Genomic DNA, 19,036 nt, shown 5'->3' on the forward strand with positions numbered 1-19,036 from the left:
TGACTGGTTTTCTGATCCACACCCCTACCTACCTTTGTTTTTAAGGTATCTGTGACCAACAGATGCATATCTGTATTCCCAGTGATGTGAAATCCATAGATTAGGGCCTAATGAATGATTTCATTATATGAACTGTAACTCAGTAAAATCTTTGAAATTGTCGCATTTATATTTTTGTTCAATATATATATATATATATAAAACACACACACATACATACAGTATATATAAATAAACACAGGTATATCACGTTTTTTTGACTGCACTGGGCCTTTAACCAATTTACCGCATGGTGATGTCACCATGGAATACCGAGACTCCGCCCATGAAAACCTGCTGACCAGAAGGTCTTGTGTCGATTTTGTATTTTCAACCAGCAATTATCAGGAAATAACACTGATCACATTGTTTCACACTTCTTCAGTGTTAGTTTCATCAGCTGTTGAACAATATAGTATAAAAACAGGGCCGTTAAATATCTCTCCGTCTTTCTCTTCGTTGCCTAAACAGACAGGAACTGTTCCACTCACTCCTCTTCATATAAAGTACTAATGGAAGCCAGCTGTATTTTGTGATCTGATGTGTGAAGCCACTGTGAGAGCATATCTTCCTCTATAACAGGGGTATTCAACTCTGACCCTACGAGGTCCGGAGCCTGCTGGGTTTCTGTTCTACCTGATAATTAATTTCACCCACCTGGTGTCCCAGGTCTAAATCAGTCCCTGATTAGAGGGGGAACAATGAAATAATGCAATGGAACTGGTTTCGAGGTCCAGAGTTGAGTTTGAGGGCTTTATAATATGATAGTAAACCTTGCTATACCCGCATGCCCACACACACACTTGTGCACCCATCAGACTAGTTAAAATGATGGATTTGTAATGCCTGAGCTTAATGGAGAAACACAACCTTCAGAGAGCCGATATGACTTTTAATAAAACAACCTTGGTATTGTATTTTGAAAGTCTAAGGAGAGGATTCTACACAACATCAACATGTCTTTGGCTGACATTACATGCCACATGAAGTCAAATCACAAATACAGCCCTACATTTCACCTACAAAAACACCAATCGTTAAATAAATCATTACTATCACGATAAAAAACAATGTGAAGTAAAGTCAAAGAAAAGTTTGTTGTACAGATTCAGCAGTGCTACTGTAGGTCTGCATTAGTGCAGTTGAGAACTTCCTTGAGAAAGCATACAAGACTACATACAAAAAGAAGACGTACAAACTACAAAACACAATGACAAGCATGTTCTCTTCAAAATCTATTGAAACGTTTCAGGTTTACAATTCTGAGAATTATGTCAAGAATGTAATGGCACTGTACAAGAAAAAAAAAACATTTTGTATGAAGTTGTATCCATAACGATATGTTTTGTATGAAGTTGTATCCATAACGATGTGTTTTGTATGAAGTTGTATCCATAACGATGTGTTTTGTATGAAGTTGTATTCATAACGATGTGTTTTGTATGAAGTTGTATCCATAACGATGTGTTTTGTATGAAGTTGTATCCATAAAAATATGTTTTGTATGAAGTTGTATCCATAACGATATGTTTTGTATGAAGTTGTATCCATAACGATATGTTTTGTATGAAGTTGTATCCATAACGATGTGTTTTGTATGAAGTTGTATCCATAACGATGTGTTTTGTATGAAGTTGTATCCATAACGATGTGTTTTGTATGAAGTTGTATTCATAACGATGTGTTTTGTATGAAGTTGTATCCATAACGATGTGTTTTGTATGAAGTTGTATTCATAACGATGTGTTTTGTATGAAGTTGTATTCATAACGATGTGTTTTGTATGAAGTTGTATTCATAACGATGTGTTTTGTATGAAGTTGTATCCATAACGATATGTTTTGTATGAAGTTGTATCCATGACGATGTGTTTTGTATGAAGTTGTATCCATAACGATATGTTTTGTATGAAGTTGTATCCATGACGATATGTTTTGTATGAAGTTGTATTCATAACGATGTGTTTTGTATGAAGTTGTATCCATAACGATATGTTTTGTATGAAGTTGTATTCATAACGATATTTTTTGTATGAAGTTGTATCCATAACGATATGTTTTGTATGAAGTTGTATCCATAACGATATGTTTTGTATGAAGTTGTATCCATAACGATATGTTTTGTATGAAGTTGTATCCATAACGATGTGTTTTGTATGAAGTTGTATCCATAACGATATGTTTTGTATGAAGTTGTATCCATGACGATATGTTTTGTATGAAGTTGTATTCATAACGATGTGTTTTGTATGAAGTTGTATTCATAACGATGTGTTTTGTATGAAGTTGTATCCATAACGATATGTTTTGTATGAAGTTGTATCCATAACGATGTGTTTTGTATGAAGTTGTATTCATAACGATGTGTTTTGTATGAAGTTGTATCCATAACGATGTGTTTTGTATAAACGATTTAACGGATCCCTCCCTCCCATCTCATTTTTATTAATTTTTTTTGCCCTAATTACATATTCAATATACGTTTATTATCCTCTCAGGTGCAACACGGATGGCAAAATAATATACATTACAACATATGATATAGAATCGTTTAAATTCATACTAAACACTTAACTATGGCAAAACAGCAGACATGTTTAAACTAGTATGAGGACTGGATCCAGTACATTACATTACATTACATTTAAGTCATTTAGCAGACGCTCTTATCCAGAGCGACTTACAAATTGGTGCCTTCACCTTATGACATCCAGTGGAACAGCCACTTTACAATAGTGCATCTAGGTCTTTTAAGGGGGGGGGAGGGGGGGGGGGGGTGAGAAGGATTACTTTATCCTATCCTAGGTATTCCTTAAAGAGGTGGGGTTTCAGGTGTCTCCGGAAGGTGGTGATTGACTGTCGCTCAACTGGGGCAGAGTGTTGGTTGGCCAGTGGGTTTTGGCTTGTTTTTGTCCACAAAATGAGACTGGGCGGACCTTAGGGTCCAGCACTGTATGTGACTGTGATTAGTTTGAAAGCACTCACAGGCGGGGAGAAGTCATAGTGTGGATGGATGAATGGCTGGGTGGGTGGACAGATGAATAGATGGGTGGGTGGATGGATTAATAGGGAGTGGATCCAGGTGTTGTGTTGTCCTCTAGTTTCTCTGTGGGATCCGGTGAGGGGGCGGTGGTCTACTCACTGAAGCTGAAATTTTTGTCTGGGTTCACTGAGGTGGGGGAAGAGGACCTTCCACTGAACACTGTGCTAGAGGGGCCACTGCTGTCTGCACACACACACACACAAAGAAAAAGAGAGAGAGAGACCCACACAAACATGAACATAAACAAGTAATTGTGATGGGATAATTATTTTGTACCTTCATTTATACATGTAAATCAATTAAAAACAAATGATTATTTACAATGCGTCAAACAACCTATCAAATTTGAAGTGTAATATCAGTCACTCTACCGCTGGGCGGGCGAAACTCTACCGCTGGGCGGGCAAAACTCTACCGCTGGGCGGGCAAAACTCTACCGCTGGGCGGGCAAAACTCTACCGCTGGGCGGGCAAAACTCTACCGCTGGGCGGGCAAAACTCTACCGCTGGGCGGGCAAAACTCTACCGCTGGGCGGGCAAAACTCTACCGCTGGGCGGGCAAACTCTACCGCTGGGCGGGCAAAACTCTACCGCTGGGCGGGCAAAACTCTACCGCTGGGCGGGCAAAACTCTACCGCTGGGCGGGCAAAACTCTACCGCTGGGCGGGCAAAACTCTACCGCTGGGCGGGCAAAACTCTACCGCTGGGCGGGCAAAACTCTACCGCTGGGCGGGCAAAACTCTACCGCTGGGCGGGCAAAACTCTACCGCTGGGCGGGCAAACTCTACCGCTGGGCGGGCAAAACTCTACCGCTGGGCGGGCAAAACTCTACCGCTGGGCGGGCAAAACTCTACCGCTGGGCGCTGGGCGGGCAAACTCTACCGCTGGGCGGGCAAAACTCTACCGCTGGGCGGGCAAAACTCTACCGCTGGGCGGGCAAAACTCTACCGCTGGGCGGGCAAAACTCTACCGCTGGGCGGGCAAAACTCTACCGCTGGGCGGGCAAAACTCTACCGCTGGGCGGGCAAAACTCTACCGCTGGGCGGGCAAAACTCTACCGCTGGGAGGGCAAAACTCTACCGCTGGGCGGGCAAAACTCTACCGCTGGGCGGGCAAAACTCTACCGCTGGGCGGGCAAAACTCTACCGCTGGGCAAAACTCTACCGCTGGGCAAAACTCTACCGCTGGGCAAAACTCTACCGCTGGGCAAAACTCTACCGCTGGGCAAAACTCTACCGCTGGGCAAAACTCTACCGCTGGGCAAAACTCTATTGGTGTTGAATCTAATTTGTTTCCATACATATACAAATCACAGACGTATATCTAATTTCCCGTAAAACTGTTTACCTTCTGCAATGAATTTAGTCTACAGAGTCTAGTGAGAAAATAAACAAATGTCACGCCACACTCAAATGAGAACAAAGCTGCTATTCATCAGAGGGACACTTCTAACCTCCAGCATGCTTTCTACTCCTCCTCTACACCCTAATAAACATTACATGGGTTATTAAGACTGAAGAGAGACAGATAAAGCTATGGTTAGTGCAAGTTCAATTTTGGGGCGAGAGCGAAAGAGATAAAGGAGTGAGACAGAGAAAGGAGAAAGAGAGAGATAAAGGAGAGAGACAGAAATAAAGGAGGGAGACAGAAAGAGAGACACAGAGAAGAGAGAAAGAGAGAGAGAGATAAAGGAGGGAGACAGAAAGAGAGACCGAGAAGAGAGAAAGAGAGAGACAGAGATAAAGGAGGGAGACAGAAAGAGAGAGACAGATATAAAGGAGAGAGACAGAGAAAGAGAGAGACAGAGAAAGGAGAGAGACAGAGAAAGGAGAGAGACAGAAAGAAAGGAGAGATACAGAAAGAAAGGAGAGATACAGAAAGAAAGGAGAGAGACAGAAATAGAGACAGAGAAAGGAGAGAGACAGAAATAGAGACCGAGAAAGGAGAGAGACAGAAATAGAGACAGAGAAAGAGAGAGAGAAATAGAGACAGAGAAAGAGAGAGAGACAGAGAAAGAGAGAGAGACAGAGAAAGAGAGAGAGACAGAAGAGACAGAAAGAAAGGAGAGAGACAGAAAGAAAGGAGAGAGACAGAAAGAAAGGAGAGAGACAGAAAGAAAGGAGAGAGACAGAAAGAGAGGAGAGACAGAAAGGAGAGAGACAGAAAGAGAAAGACAGAAAGAGAGAGACAGAGATAAAGGAGAGAGGCAGAAAGAGAGAGGCAGAAAGAGAGAGACAGAAAGAGAGAGAGAGAGATAAAGGAGAGAGACAGAGATGAAGGAGAGAGACAGAGATGAAGGAGAGAGACAGAGATGAAGGAGAGAGACAGAGATGAAGGAGAGAGACAGAGATGAAGGAGAGAGACAGATGAAGGAGAGAGACAGAGATGAAGGAGAGAGACAGAGATGAAGGAGAGAGACAGATGAAGGAGAGAGACAGAGATGAAGGAGAGAGACAGAGATGAAGGAGAGAGACAGAGATGAAGGAGAGAGACAGAGATAAAGGAGAGAGACAGAAAGAGAGTGAGAGAAAGGAGAGAGACAGAAAGAGAGAGAGAGATAAAGGAGAGAGACAGAAAGGAGACAGAAAGAGAGAGACAGAAAGAAAGGAGAGAGACAGAAATAAAGGAGAGAGACAGAAAGAGAGAGACAGAGATAAAGGAGAGAGACAGAAAGAGCGAGACAGAAAAAGAGAGAGATAAAGGAGAGAGACAGAAAAAGAGAGAGATAAAGGAGAGAGACAGAAAGAGAGAGACAGAGATAAAGAAGCTCACAGCAGCTGTTGAAACTAAAAGACTGGTGAAGGACCAAATTAATCCCCACTGGGGGGGGGCACCGACAACAATGGACCCCAGCGGAGAGGCAGAGATGGCTAGATAAAACTAAGGGGGGGGTTATTATCCCGAGTCCTACTTTTACAGAAGTCTTAAATTGATAGCGCCTCTCTTCTTGGCAAAGAAAGACTACAACACAGCGCTCTTATTTAGTTAATCTGACAGTTTTAGGCGTTTTATATGTCCTGCTCTGGGAAACCTCTGTCTCTGGTGCTGGTTGGCCTGGTAACCATTAGGCAATAATAGACTCCAAACGGACTGTTCAATAAGACATTCATTTTGTTTTAAAACATTCTCTGTTGCCCCACTGAACACCAATGGAGATGTGCATTACTACTGTAGTGTTGAGTCCTAAAACATTCTCTGTTGCCCCACTGAACACCAATGGAGATGTGCATTACTACTGTAGTGTTGAGTCCTAAAACATTCTCTGTTGCCCCACTGAACACCAATGGAGATGTGCATTACTACTGTAGTGTTGAGTCCTAAAACATTCTCTGTTGCCCCACTGAACACCAATGGAGATGTGCATTACTACTGTAGTGTTGAGTCCTAAAACATTCTCTGTTGCCCCACTGAACACCAATGGAAATGTGCATTACTACTGTAGTGTTGAGTCCTAAAACGAACCCTTTTCCCTAGCATCACTTTGATGTTTTCACATCTGAAGGGACTGAGTGGGTGTAATCTCAAACTAACCTACCCACGGGGTTGTGGTCGGACTGACATGCACCTGAACCTGCGTTTGATTGTAAAGATGTGCATATGCATCTACTGTAACTCACTATAGCACTTTGAGAAGCAGAGGTGCCAGACTGCCAGGTTGACCTACTGTAGCTAATTGGTACTCAAAAGAACGCAGCATATTACTCTGTGGTAATAGTATAGTACGGTGATGTTAATGCTCAGTATTTAGTTTAGCGTTTAATATTCTCACATTTAAAAGAGCTAGATATGTTTTAAAGAAATATGTATGAAGACTGAAGAATGTGGACGTCGCTATACTCACACCAAAGTGGGCATTCGGGGGACCGGACAGGAGTTTCTGAGGAGGACAGGGCTTTCGGTGGGGGGGGGTGGATGTGTGTCTGGCTGTACCCCTGACTCGACGTGTCGAACAAGGCAGAGAGAGCTGGAGGGAAACGATCATGTTCGCTACTAAACATCAGAAAAAGGTGGATGTATGATATGCCACTGAGAAAGACAGTGATGATTGACACCAAATATATTCATTTGTTTGCTTGGTCCCAGATCTTTTTCTCCAATCTTGCCAACACTTATGGTCATTATCAGGCCAATGGCCATAGGAGTTGGTACGACAGCACAAGCAGATCTTGGATCAGGTCTGTATTGTAGAGGCTAGGTATGTTGTTCCTAGAATGAATGTTGTAGTTTCATGTAAATGCATCATAATGCTCATTCTTGACATTCTATTCCCCATGAAATGTTAATGGGGGAGCCAACATGGCTGCCATAGAATGTTGTAGTTTCATGTAAATGCATCATAATGCTCATTCTAGACATTCTATTCCCCATGTAATGTTAATGGGGGAGCCAACATGGCTGCCATATAATGTTGTAGTTTCATGTAAATGCATCATAATGCTCATTCTAGACATTCTATTCCCCATGTAATGTTAATGGGGGAGCCAACATGGCTGCCATAGAATGTTGTAGTTTCATGTAAATGCATCATAATGCTCATTCTAGACATTCTATTCCCCATGTAATGTTAATGGGGGAGCCAACATGGCTGCCATAGAATGTTGTAGTTTCATGTAAATGCATCATAATGCAGAAACTTCAATGGCCCTACTCTCTAAATGCATGGCTCTGACTAGAATGCCTACCTTTCATGGTCTTGGCGTGGGCATCGCTGCTATGCTCACACACGGCATTGAGAAACTTGTCCACCTGCTTGAGGGACAGCGAGTTGTGTAATGTCTCCAGCGGGTAGATAGAGGGCACCATGGAGCAGCCTTCAAAGCCTGCATGGGAGAGGAGACACAAACACACAGTGGCACCACCCCTCCATCTGAGCTGTGAGACGTAGCGACACAGTAATATAGCACGTAGCCCCGCCCCCTTTCAATGTGACATCACTCAACGGAGAAATATAGACATTGGGCATTGGGCCATTGGCCTGATAATGACCATAAGTGAATGACCTTCTTGATCCAAATCAGTCAGGTTTCAAGACTAGTCATTCAACTGAGACTGCTCTTCTCTGTATCACGGAGGCGCTCCGCACTGCTAAAGCTAACTCTCTCTCCTCTGCTCTCATCCTTCTAGACCTATCGGCTGCCTTCGATACTGTGAACCATCAGATCCTCCTCTCCACCCTCTCCGAGTTGGGCATCTCCGGCGCGGCCCACGCTTGGATTGCGTCCTACCTGACAGGTCGCTCCTACCAGGTGGCGTGGCGAGAATCCGTCTCCTCACCACGTGCTCTCACCACTGGTGTCCCCCAGGGCTCTGTTCTAGGCCCTCTCCTATTCTCGCTATACACCAAGTCACTTGGCTCTGTCATAACCTCACATGGTCTCTCCTATCATTGCTATGCAGACGACACACAATTAATCTTCTCCTTTCCCCCTTCTGACGACCAGGTGGCGAATCGCATCTCTGCATGTCTGGCAGACATATCAGTGTGGATGACGGATCACCACCTCAAGCTGAACCTCGGCAAGACGGAGCTGCTCTTCCTCCCGGGAAGGACTGCCCGTTCCATGATCTCGCCATCACGGTTGACAACTCCATTGTGTCCTCGTCCCAGAGCGCTAAGAACCTTGGCGTGATCCTGGACAACACCCTGTCGTTCTCAAATAACATCAAGGCGGTGGCCCGTTCCTGTAGGTTCATGCTCTACAACATCCGCAGAGTACGACCCTGCCTCACACAGGAAGCGGCGCAGGTCCTAATCCAGGCACTTGTCATCTCCCGTCTGGATTACTGCAACTCGCTGTTGGCTGGGCTCCCTGCCTGTGCCATTAAACCCCTACAACTCATCCAGAACGCCGCAGCCCGTCTGGTGTTCAACCTTCCCAAGTTCTCTCACGTCACCCCGCTCCTCCGCTCTCTCCACTGGCTTCCAGTTGAAGCTCGCATCCGCTACAAGACCATGGTGCTTGCCTACGGAGCTGTGAGGGGAACGGCACCTCACTACCTCCAGGCTCTGATCAGGCCCTACACCCAAACAAGGGCACTGCGTTCATCCACCTCTGGCCTGCTCACCTCCCTACCACTGAGGAAGTACAGTTCCCGCTCAGCCCAGTCAAAACTGTTCGCTGCTCTGGCCCCCCAATGGTGGAACAAACTCCCTCACGACGCCAGGACAGCGGAGTCAATCACCACCTTCCGGAGACACCTGAAACCCCACCTCTTTAAGGAATACCTAGGATAGGATAAAGTAATCCTTCTCCCCCCCCCCCTTAAAAGACCTAGATGCACTATTGTAAAGTGGCTGTTCCACTGGATGTCATAAGGTGAAAGCACCAATTTGTAAGTCGCTCTGGATAAGAGCGTCTGCTAAATGACTTAAATGTAAATGTAAATGTAATCCCCCAGGGCATTCTGCAAGGACCATGCCAAAATCCAGCCAGTCATTCACACAAAAGTACCAAGCCATAGAGCAGCTCGACCAAGGACAGGCTTTGCGTCTCGAAATGGCGTACAGTACACACGTCCTGCCCTGAGGCCTTGTGTTGTGTGACGACAGGCTTTTCACACACCAACAGGCCTGTGCAGCCAATCAATCCTTTGACATACAGTGCAGCCCGAGATAACACCACAATGGAAGTGACAGCACCACACAAAAACAAGGAATGTATGAGGTCAAGCAATGAGTCATCCAGTCATCCATTTCCCAGAATGCACGCTGTCAGCCTTCTCCCCGAACTGTCCAACTGTTGTAACCTAAATCCCAACAGCACTTCGATGGTCAGCACAAATGGCTTTCAAGGCATTTTACAGTTTCCGCCATAATGTTTCTTCCCCAACCAACTGACAGTTTCATTGAGATTAATCAACGTGTTCATGTCACAAATAACAAGTCAACTTGGTCAGGATGGACTTTTACCAACCCCCAAAAGAGTGTTGTTGTGATTGGTGAAGCCTTTTGTGGAGTCTTTGAGTTTGCAGAGTTTCAACCAGAAGCAATTTTCAGCATCATTATTCACCTGGGTAAGACAAGGTCAGAGTACAACATGAGAGTCTGCCTAAAATTCTCTGATAACGTCGCTAAAGAATATCAACCCATACGTCTGTGGAGAAGGCCTGATAAGATCTCTAGCTTTCTGTTGTCTTTCCCTTCCTCCCTCTGCTTGCCTCGCTCTGTCTCCACCCCTCCCTCGCTACGTGTTGCAGCCTACCACTCCGTAAGGATATTTCATTCAGCTCACACACACCAGATGTAGCAGAAGACACTGATGCTACACTGCGCCATTAATTTACTACCCGTGAAACAGAGTGGAAGAGCAAGAGAGGGAGAGAGACGTAGCGAATTAAGATATGTAATGGAAAAAAAAGTGAGAGGAGGAGGGAAATGGAAAAATAAAGTAAGATGAGAGAAGAAAAAAAAACCCGGCAGGCTTTGACAATTCAAGTGTGCCCAGTCAATTACCTATGGAAATGTAATATTCCTATCAGTCAATTACCTATGGAAATGTAATATTCCTATCAGTCAATTACCTATGGAAATGTAATATTCCTGTCAGTCAATTACCTATGGAAATGTAATATTCCTATCAGTCAATTACCTATGGAAATGTCATATTCCTATCAGTCAATTACCTATGGAAATGTAATATTCCTATCAGTCAATTACCTATGGAAATGTCATATTCCTATCAGTCAATTACCTATGGAAATGTCATATTCCTATCAGTCAATTACCTATGGAAATGTAATATTCCTATCAGTCAATTACCTATGGAAATGTAATATTCCTATCAGTCAATTACCTATGGAAATGTCATATTCCTATCAGTCAATTACCTATGGAAATGTAATATTCCTATCAGTCAATTACCTATGGAAATGTCATATTCCTATCAGTCAATTACCTATGGAAATGTCATATTCCTATCAGTCAATTACCTATGGAAATGTAATATTCATCAGTCAATTACCTATGGAAATGTCATATTCCTATCAGTCAATTACCTATGGAAATGTCATATTCCTATCAGTCAATTACCTATGGAAATGTAATATTCCTATCAGTCAATTACCTATGGAAATGTCATATTCCTATCAGTCAATTACCTATGGAAATGTCATATTCCTATCAGTCAATTACCTATGGAAATGTCATATTCCTATCAACCTCTTCCAAGTCTACCAAGTCATTTCCTGTCCAGTTACAGAGTTCTGGGGCTGATGTCTAGTACTCTCCTGTGGGGATGCGTAGGCTTAAAAGAGGGAAGCAGAAGCTCCAGATACTCTCCTAAAACTCTGTGGTTTAAGGACAGACTACCGCTTACTCGGCCAATTAAAATGAGGTGAGCCAAGATGACCTAGATATTCTTCGCAGATCTCAGATCTTAAATCTGGTCAAAATACCAAAACATCATTCATGAGAGCGAAGGGATTTTCAATGGTAGCCAGGAGGGCCTCCAAAAGTGCAGTCTCCACATCACTCCAATCAAGTGTCCATATGTAGAGCAACTAGTCTCCACATCACTCCAATCAAGTGTCCATATGTAGAGCAACTAGTCTCCACATCACTCCAATCAAGTGTCCATATGTAGAGCAACTAGTCTCCACATCACTCCAATCAAGTGTCCATATGTAGAGCAACTAGTCTCCACATCACTCCAATCAAGTGTCCATATGTAGAGCAACTAGTCTCCACATCACTCCAATCAAGTGTCCATATGTAGAGCAACTATCTTGACAGTCATAATACCCAACTGGACTGTAAAAGGTAAAATAAGGGGTGCTTATATTTTCCTGTTTCAAATATATGAAAGTGTGTGGTGTGAAATGCAAATGTGTTTTTGTTGCATATCGCACTCCCCTGCGACACCCTCGGAGAGCGGGGTCACGGCCCTCGAAGAGCGGGGTCACGACCAGGGATCAGCCAATATTGACGGCGACCCTGGACCAATTAGGGTTAAGTGCTTTTCTCAAGGGCAGATCGACATTTTTCCACCTAGCAGGGACTTTTTTTCCTTCTCATTTCACCGTAAAGATCTGGAAGAGAAAGCTGGCAAACATCCTTTTGGATTAAAAGCCGCAGAAAAATGAGTAAGGGATATTGAGCCATCGATTGGAGAATGAACACTCCCTTTATAGTTGTCACGGCTGCATTCGCAGAGACAGAGAGACACAGACAGAAAGGAGAGAGACAGACAGGTTAACAGAATGACATGAAGGAATAGGCCAACAAACGTCATGTAGACAGTGACAGTGAATTAGATATAAAAAAGTAATGAGGACAGAAGCGACCGTAGAGGCACTCTGGGAGGTCTACAGGGGTCCGACCGAAGAGGCACTCTGGGAGGTCTACAGGGGTCCGACCGTAGAGGCACTCTGGGAGGTCTACGGGGGGGGGTTGATCGTAGAGGCACTCTGGGAGGTCTACAGAGGTCCGACCGTAGAGGCACTGTGGGAGGTCTACAGGGGTCCGGCCGTAGAGGCACTGTGGGAGGTCTACAGGGGTCCGACCGTAGAGGCACTGTGGGAGGTCTACAGGGGGGGCCGACCGTAGAGGCACTCTGGGAGGTCTACAGGGGCTAGCCGACCGTAGAGGCACTCTGGGAGGTCTACAGGGGCTAGCCGACCGTAGAGGCACTCTGGGAGGTCTACAGGGGGCCGATCGTAGAGGCACTCTGGGAGGTCTACAGGGGTCCGACCGTAGAGGCACTCTGGGAGGTCTACAGGGGGGGCTGATCGTAGAGGCACTCTGGGAGGTCTGCAGGGGTCTGACCGTAGAGACACTCTGGGAGGTCTGCAGGGGTCCGACCGTAGAGGCACTCTGGGAGGTCTGCAGGGGTCCGACCGTAGAGGCACTCTGGGAGGTCTGCAGGGGTCCGACCGTAGAGGCACTCTGGGAGGTCTACAGGGGAGGGCTGACCGTAGAGACACTCTGGGAGGTCTACGGGGGTCCGACCGTAGAGGCACTCTGGGAGTCTACAGGGGTCCGACCGTAGAGGCACTCTGGGAGGTCTACAGGTGGGGCCGACCGTAGAGGCACTGTGGGAGGTCTACAGGGGGGGCCGACCGTAGAGGCACTCTGGGAGGTCTACAGGGGCTCCGACCGTAGAGGCACTCTGGGAGGTCTACAGGGGCTCCGACCGTAGAGGCACTCTGGGAGGTCTACAGGGGGCCGATCTGGCACTCTGGGAGGTCTACAGGGGTCCGACCGTAGAGGCACTCTGGGAGGTCTGATCGTACAGGCACTCTGGGAGGTCTGCAGGGGTCTGACCGTAGAGACACTCTGGGAGGTCTGCAGGGGTCCGACCGTAGAGGCACTCTGGGAGGTCTGCAGGGGTCCGACCGTAGAGGCACTCTGGGAGGTCTGCAGGGGTCCGACCGTAGAGGCACTCTGGGAGGTCTACAGGGGAGGGCTGACCGTAGAGACACTCTGGGAGGTCTACGGGGGTCCGACCGTAGAGGCACTCTGGGAGTCTACAGGGGTCCGACCGTAGAGGCACTCTGGGAGGTCTACAGGTGGGGCCGACCGTAGAGGCACTCTGGGAGGTCTACAGGGGGGGCCGACCGTAGAGGCACTCTGGGAGGTCTACAGGGGGGGCCGACCGTAGAGGCACTCTGGGAGGTCTACAGGGGGCCGACCGTAGAGGCACTCTGGGAGGTCTACAGGGGGGGCCGACCGTAGAGGCACTCTGGGAGGTCTACAGGGGGGGCGACCGTGGAGGCACTCTGGGAGGTCTGCAGGGGTCTGACCGTAGAGGCACTCTGGGAGGCCTACAGGGGGGCGACCGTAGAGGCACTCTGGGAGGTCTACAGGGGGGCGACCGTAGAGGCACTCTGGGAGGTCTTGGCTGGACACCAGACGGTTCCGGAAGAAGGCGCCGGTAGTAAGGGCACTGTTGCAGGTAGAGGGCCATGGCCCCCGTCCAGAGGAACAAGACAGGAGGACCGTGTCAGTGGAGAGCCCCTTCAGCAGCTGGGCTACATGGTGCTAGTCTCAGGGCTCTGAGGAAGAGTAGTGAAAGGCTGTAGGCGGGCCAGCATGTTCACAATATTAAAGAGGCTGTGACTCTCTCATTCAAAAAGAAACGAGGCGGCAGGTCCCAGGCTCTCTCCCATCCATTCGATAAGACAGATGGAGAAACATCTCACCGCTGTCCAGAGCTACAGTCTCTCCATCGTTGATGTTCATGGGGTAATACACATTGGAAGATGACAGGCATGTCAGTCAAAACACCTCCTTGCTGGTCACGATCACCAGTAAGTAAACAAGGCTTCTCAACATCAAAGAAAGGACAATGCTTTCTTTCCAGACATAAAACCGAACTGCAACTACAAAACGAGGCTTCAATGTTTTCATGTAGAATCCAAACAGGGTGAAATCTGGAATTCATAGAACGGTCAACAACCGGAACAGAGGCTTATGTATCTACAGTGCATTCGGAAAGTATTCAGGGTCAACCAGAATACCAGACAACGGGAAAAGAGAGACTTATTGGTAATATGGGTAGTACCTACAGTGCATTCGGAAAGACCTCTTGACTTTATCCACATTTTGCTACGCTACAGCCTTATTCTAAAATCAATCTCTGTACTATGCGCCATTTATTTTTTCCCTCAATCCTGACTAGTCTCCCAATCCCTGCTGCTGAAAAACATCCCCACAGCATAATGCTGCCACCACCATGCTTCACCGTAGGGATGATGACAGGCTTCCTCCAGGCGTGACACTTGGCATTCAGGCCAAATAGCTCAATCTTGGTTTCATCATACCAGAGAATCATGTTTCTCACGATCTGAGTACTTTAGGCACCTTTTGACAAACTCCAAGCGGGCTATCATGTGCCTTTTACAGAAGAGTGGCTTCCGTCCGACCACGCTACCATAAAGGCCTGATTGGTGGAGTGCTGCAGAGATGGTTGTCCTTCTGGAAGGGTATCCAATCTCAACAGAGGAACTCTGGAGCTCTGTCAGTGTCGCCATAGGGTTCTTGGTCACCTCCCTGACCAAGGTCCTTCTCCCCCGATTTCTCAGTTTGGCCAGGCGGCCAGCTCTTGGAAGAGTCTTCCGTTGAAGAATGATGGAGGCCACTGTGTTCTTGGGGACCTTCAATGCTGCAGAAAGGTAATGGTACCCTTCCCCAGATCTGTGCCCCAACACAATACTGTCTCTGAGCTCTATGGACAATTCCGTCGACCTCACGGCTTGGTTTTTGCTCTGACATGCACTGTCAACTGTGGGACCTTATATAGACAGGTGTGTGCCTTTCCAAATCATGTCAAATCAATTGAATTTACCACAGGTGGACTCCAATCAAGTTGTAGGATCAATGGAAACAGGATTACAACGGAGCTCAATTTCAAGTGTCATAGCAAAGATATTTCTCAAAACCTGTTTTCTCTTTGTCATTATGGGGTATTGTGATGTCATTATAGGGTTATTGTGTGTAGATTGAGGATAAAACATATATATTTAATCCATTTTAGAAGGCTGTAACACAACAAAATGTGGAAAAAGCCAAGGGGTCTGAATACTTTCTGAATGCTCTGTACATCACCCCAGAAAGACAAAACAACTGCACAGACAGAGATATCTGCCTCAGACAAGGACTAGTCGATCTCAGACCTTTCCTTTGATCTAATGCATCTTTCATGCCAGCACAGTATTGTGACACCTTGACTGTGGATGGATAACTTCAAAATGGCAGAACAACCATCTGGATAGAGGTCTGAACCAAAGACAACAGTTGTTCATGAGCAGACGGAGAAGGTTGGTTACACGGATGAGGAAGTCTTGTTGAGAACTACAGGTCGTATGAATAGAAGCGTTACTGTGCCTCTAATCTGAGCACACACCTGTTCACGCTCGTTTCAAGAACTGGTATCACACTATGGAGTTAGGAGACAATACACCATTGTCCACCTCACTTTTCGGTAAGTACTGCCAACTTATACAGCTTTCTTTATACTTCATACTTGATGCAGGGCTAGACCTTACTGAATCCAGCACACCTCTCGACATGGGCTGCACTGACCCTAAGTTAGGGCCTAATATAAAACCACTGATCACTGTAGCCACTGCAGTGAGTAGCTAGCAGAAGTTCATCCAAAACTCTGTCAACACAGACGCAGAAACCATAAATCGAATATCGCAATTAATCTTGTCCATCCTGTCCTAGGACTGGGGGGGGGCCCGAGTTGCGTCCGGTCCTAGGGGGGACACACGTCGCATCCGGTCCTAGTACGGGGGGGACGCGTCCGGTCCTAGTAGCCAGATGACCCAGGCACTTGGTCTAATACTGCTATTTACCTAGAATTCAATGCCAAATTCACTCAGTTTAACTAGGTGAGAGCCAGGCCTAGAGTCAGCAGTTTCAATGTGTCCCCTCTCCTTCGTCATTCTCCAAGCTACAGGAAAATACAATCAAGCGCAATTCACAAAACATTGACTTGTATCTGTACAGCCCAACAGTAAAGTCATTGTGTCGGGCAAAAATTCTCAATTCAACCACTTACTTTCTTACCACAGCAGCTCCGGTCCTAAAACATTGTTTGAGAGATACCACAGCAGCTCAGGTCCTGTACATTGTTTGAGAGATACCACAGCAGCTCAGGTCCTGTACATTGTTTGAGAGATACCACAGCAGCTCAGGTCCTGTACATTGTTTGAGAGATACCACAGCAGCTCAGGTCCTAATACATTGTTTGAGAGATACCACAGCAGCTCAGGTCCTGTACATTGTTTGAGAGATACCACAGCAGCTCAGGTCCTAAAACATTGTTTGAGAGATACCACAGCAGCTCAGGTCCTGTACATTGTTTGAGAGATACCACAGCAGCTCAGGTCCTGTACATTGTTTGAGAGATACCACAGCAGCTCAGGTCCTAAAACATTGTTTGAGAGACACCACAGTTGTTTGAGAGATACCACAGCAGCTCAGGTCCTGTACGTTGTTTGAGAGATACCACAGCAGCTCCGGTCCTGAAACATTGTTTGAGAGATACCACAGCAGCTCAGGTCCTAAAACATTGTTTGAGAGATACCACAGCAGCTCAGGTCCTGTACGTTGTTTGAGAGATACCACAGCAGCTCAGGTCCTGTACGTTGTTTGAGAGATACCACAGCAGCTCAGGTCCTAAAACATTGTTTGAGAGATACCACAGCAGCTCAGGTCCTAAAACATTGTTTGAGAGATACCACAGCAGCTCAGGTCCTGTACGTTGTTTGAGAGATACCACAGCAGCTCAGGTCCTAATACATTGTTTGAGAGATACCACAGCAGCTCAGGTCCTAATACATTGTTTGAGAGATACCACAGCAGCTCAGGTCCTAAAACATTGTTTGAGAGATACCACAGCAGCTCAGGTCCTGTACATTGTTTGAGAAATACCACAGCAGCTCAGGTCCTGTACATTGTTTGAGAAATACCACAGCAGCTCAGGTCCTGTACATTGTTTGAGAGATACCACAGCAGCTCAGGTCCTGTACATTGTTTGAGAGATATGTGAAAGATATGTGAATGCCCCCTCTCTCTATGTGAATGCCCCCTCTCTCTCTGTGAATGCCCCCTCTCTCTCTGTGAATGCCCTCTCTCTCTCTGTGAATGCCCTCTCTCTCTCTGTGAATGCCCCCTCTCTCTCTGTGAATGCCCTCTCTCTCTCTGTGAATGCCCTCTCTCTGTGTGAATGCCCCCTCTCTGTGAATGCCCCCTCTCTCTGTGTGAATGCCCCCTCTCTCTGTGTGAATGCCCCCTCTGTGTGAATGCCCCCTCTCTGTGTGAATGCCCCCTCTCTGTGTGAATGCCCCTCTCTCTGTGAATGCCCCTCTCTGTGTGAATGCACCCCTCTCTCTGTGAATGCCCCCTCTCTATGTGAATGCCCCCTCTCTCTATGTGAATGCCCTCTCTCTATGTGAATGCCCCCTCTCTCTGTGTGAATGCCCCCTCTCTCTGTGTGAATGCCCCCTCTCTCTGTGTGAATGCCCCCTCTCTCTATGTGAATGCCCCCTCTCTCTATGTGAATGCCCCCTCTCTCTATGTGAATGCCCCCTCTCTCTATGTGAATGCCCTCTCTATGTGAATGCTCTCTATGTGAATGCCCCCTCTCTCTATGTGAATGCCCCTCTCTATGTGAATGCCCCCTCTCTCTATGTGAATGCCCCCTCTCTCTCTATGTGAATGCCCTCCTATGTGAATGCCCCCTCTCTATGTGAATGCCCCTCTCTCTATGTGAATGCCCCCTCTCTCTATGTGAATGCCCCCTCTCTCTATGTGAATGCCCCCTCTCTCTATGTGAATGCCCCCTCTCTCTATGTGAATGCCCTCTCTCTATGTGAATGCCCTCTCTCTATGTGAATGCCCTCTCTCTATGTGAATGCCCTCTCTCTATGTGAATGCCCTCTCTCTCGTTTGAACACCAACCATCCCTTCAAATGAAATGAATAGATTCACTGACATGGTGATGAGTGATGGGACAGGTTTTAAAACCCTTCCATTCCTTACCCACCATATTAAATTAGTAGGTTTAGCATGAACTCACTTTTCATTGGGTCAAATTGAAACATCGCTCAAGAGTTGAACAAGAGGTTTGCCAGTTACTTCAGAAATAAAAGGATGTTTTTTGAAAGGCTATTAAAATAGCTGTAAACAACACACGGGTTATCCTCATCAAAAAGTCAACTGGAATGGTGGAGGAGCTAACCGTCTCTCCAGAGAATGGGGTTTGAATGAACAGAAGGAGCATGTGATGGTATGTACACACAGCCACACAAGGCGATATATTCCACATACATGTACCCCTCCCGTGGGAAAACGGTAGGGTCAGAGAGACGTGTATTAACAGGTGAAATCAGTGTCAAGGCAGAACACGGATGGTGTTAAGAGAGTGAGGGTCCAAACCAAAACAGATGGTGAAGGCAGGAAGTCTTGTGAAGTAGAAAACTCAAAGAGAAATTGACATTCTGGCATAATG

At 46.3% G+C, this 19,036-nt stretch overlaps 1 protein-coding gene across 5 annotated transcripts in view; it reads right to left on the minus strand.

The window, feature by feature from the left end:
• Positions 1–910: 910 nt before the first annotated feature.
• Positions 911–19,036, minus strand: part of LOC115144699 (inositol hexakisphosphate and diphosphoinositol-pentakisphosphate kinase 1-like) — an 80,945-nt gene continuing 62,819 nt past the window's right edge. For 4 of the 5 annotated variants that reach the window (XM_029685724.2, XM_029685721.2, XM_029685723.2 and 1 more), the window contains 3 exons: positions 7,763–7,900; positions 6,922–7,044; positions 911–3,264 (listed from right to left, as the gene is read on the minus strand). In XM_029685724.2, the coding sequence (XP_029541584.1) occupies positions 3,173–3,264; positions 6,922–7,044; positions 7,763–7,900 (353 nt within the window). In that variant the 3' untranslated portion in view covers positions 911–3,172. The remainder of the gene's footprint in view (positions 3,265–6,921; positions 7,045–7,762; positions 7,901–19,036) is intronic. The other variant, XM_029685722.2, reaches the window with a different exon arrangement.

Source organism: Oncorhynchus nerka, linkage group LG17 (genome assembly GCF_034236695.1).
Source record: "Oncorhynchus nerka isolate Pitt River linkage group LG17, Oner_Uvic_2.0, whole genome shotgun sequence".
Lineage (NCBI taxonomy): Eukaryota > Metazoa > Chordata > Actinopteri > Salmoniformes > Salmonidae > Oncorhynchus > Oncorhynchus nerka.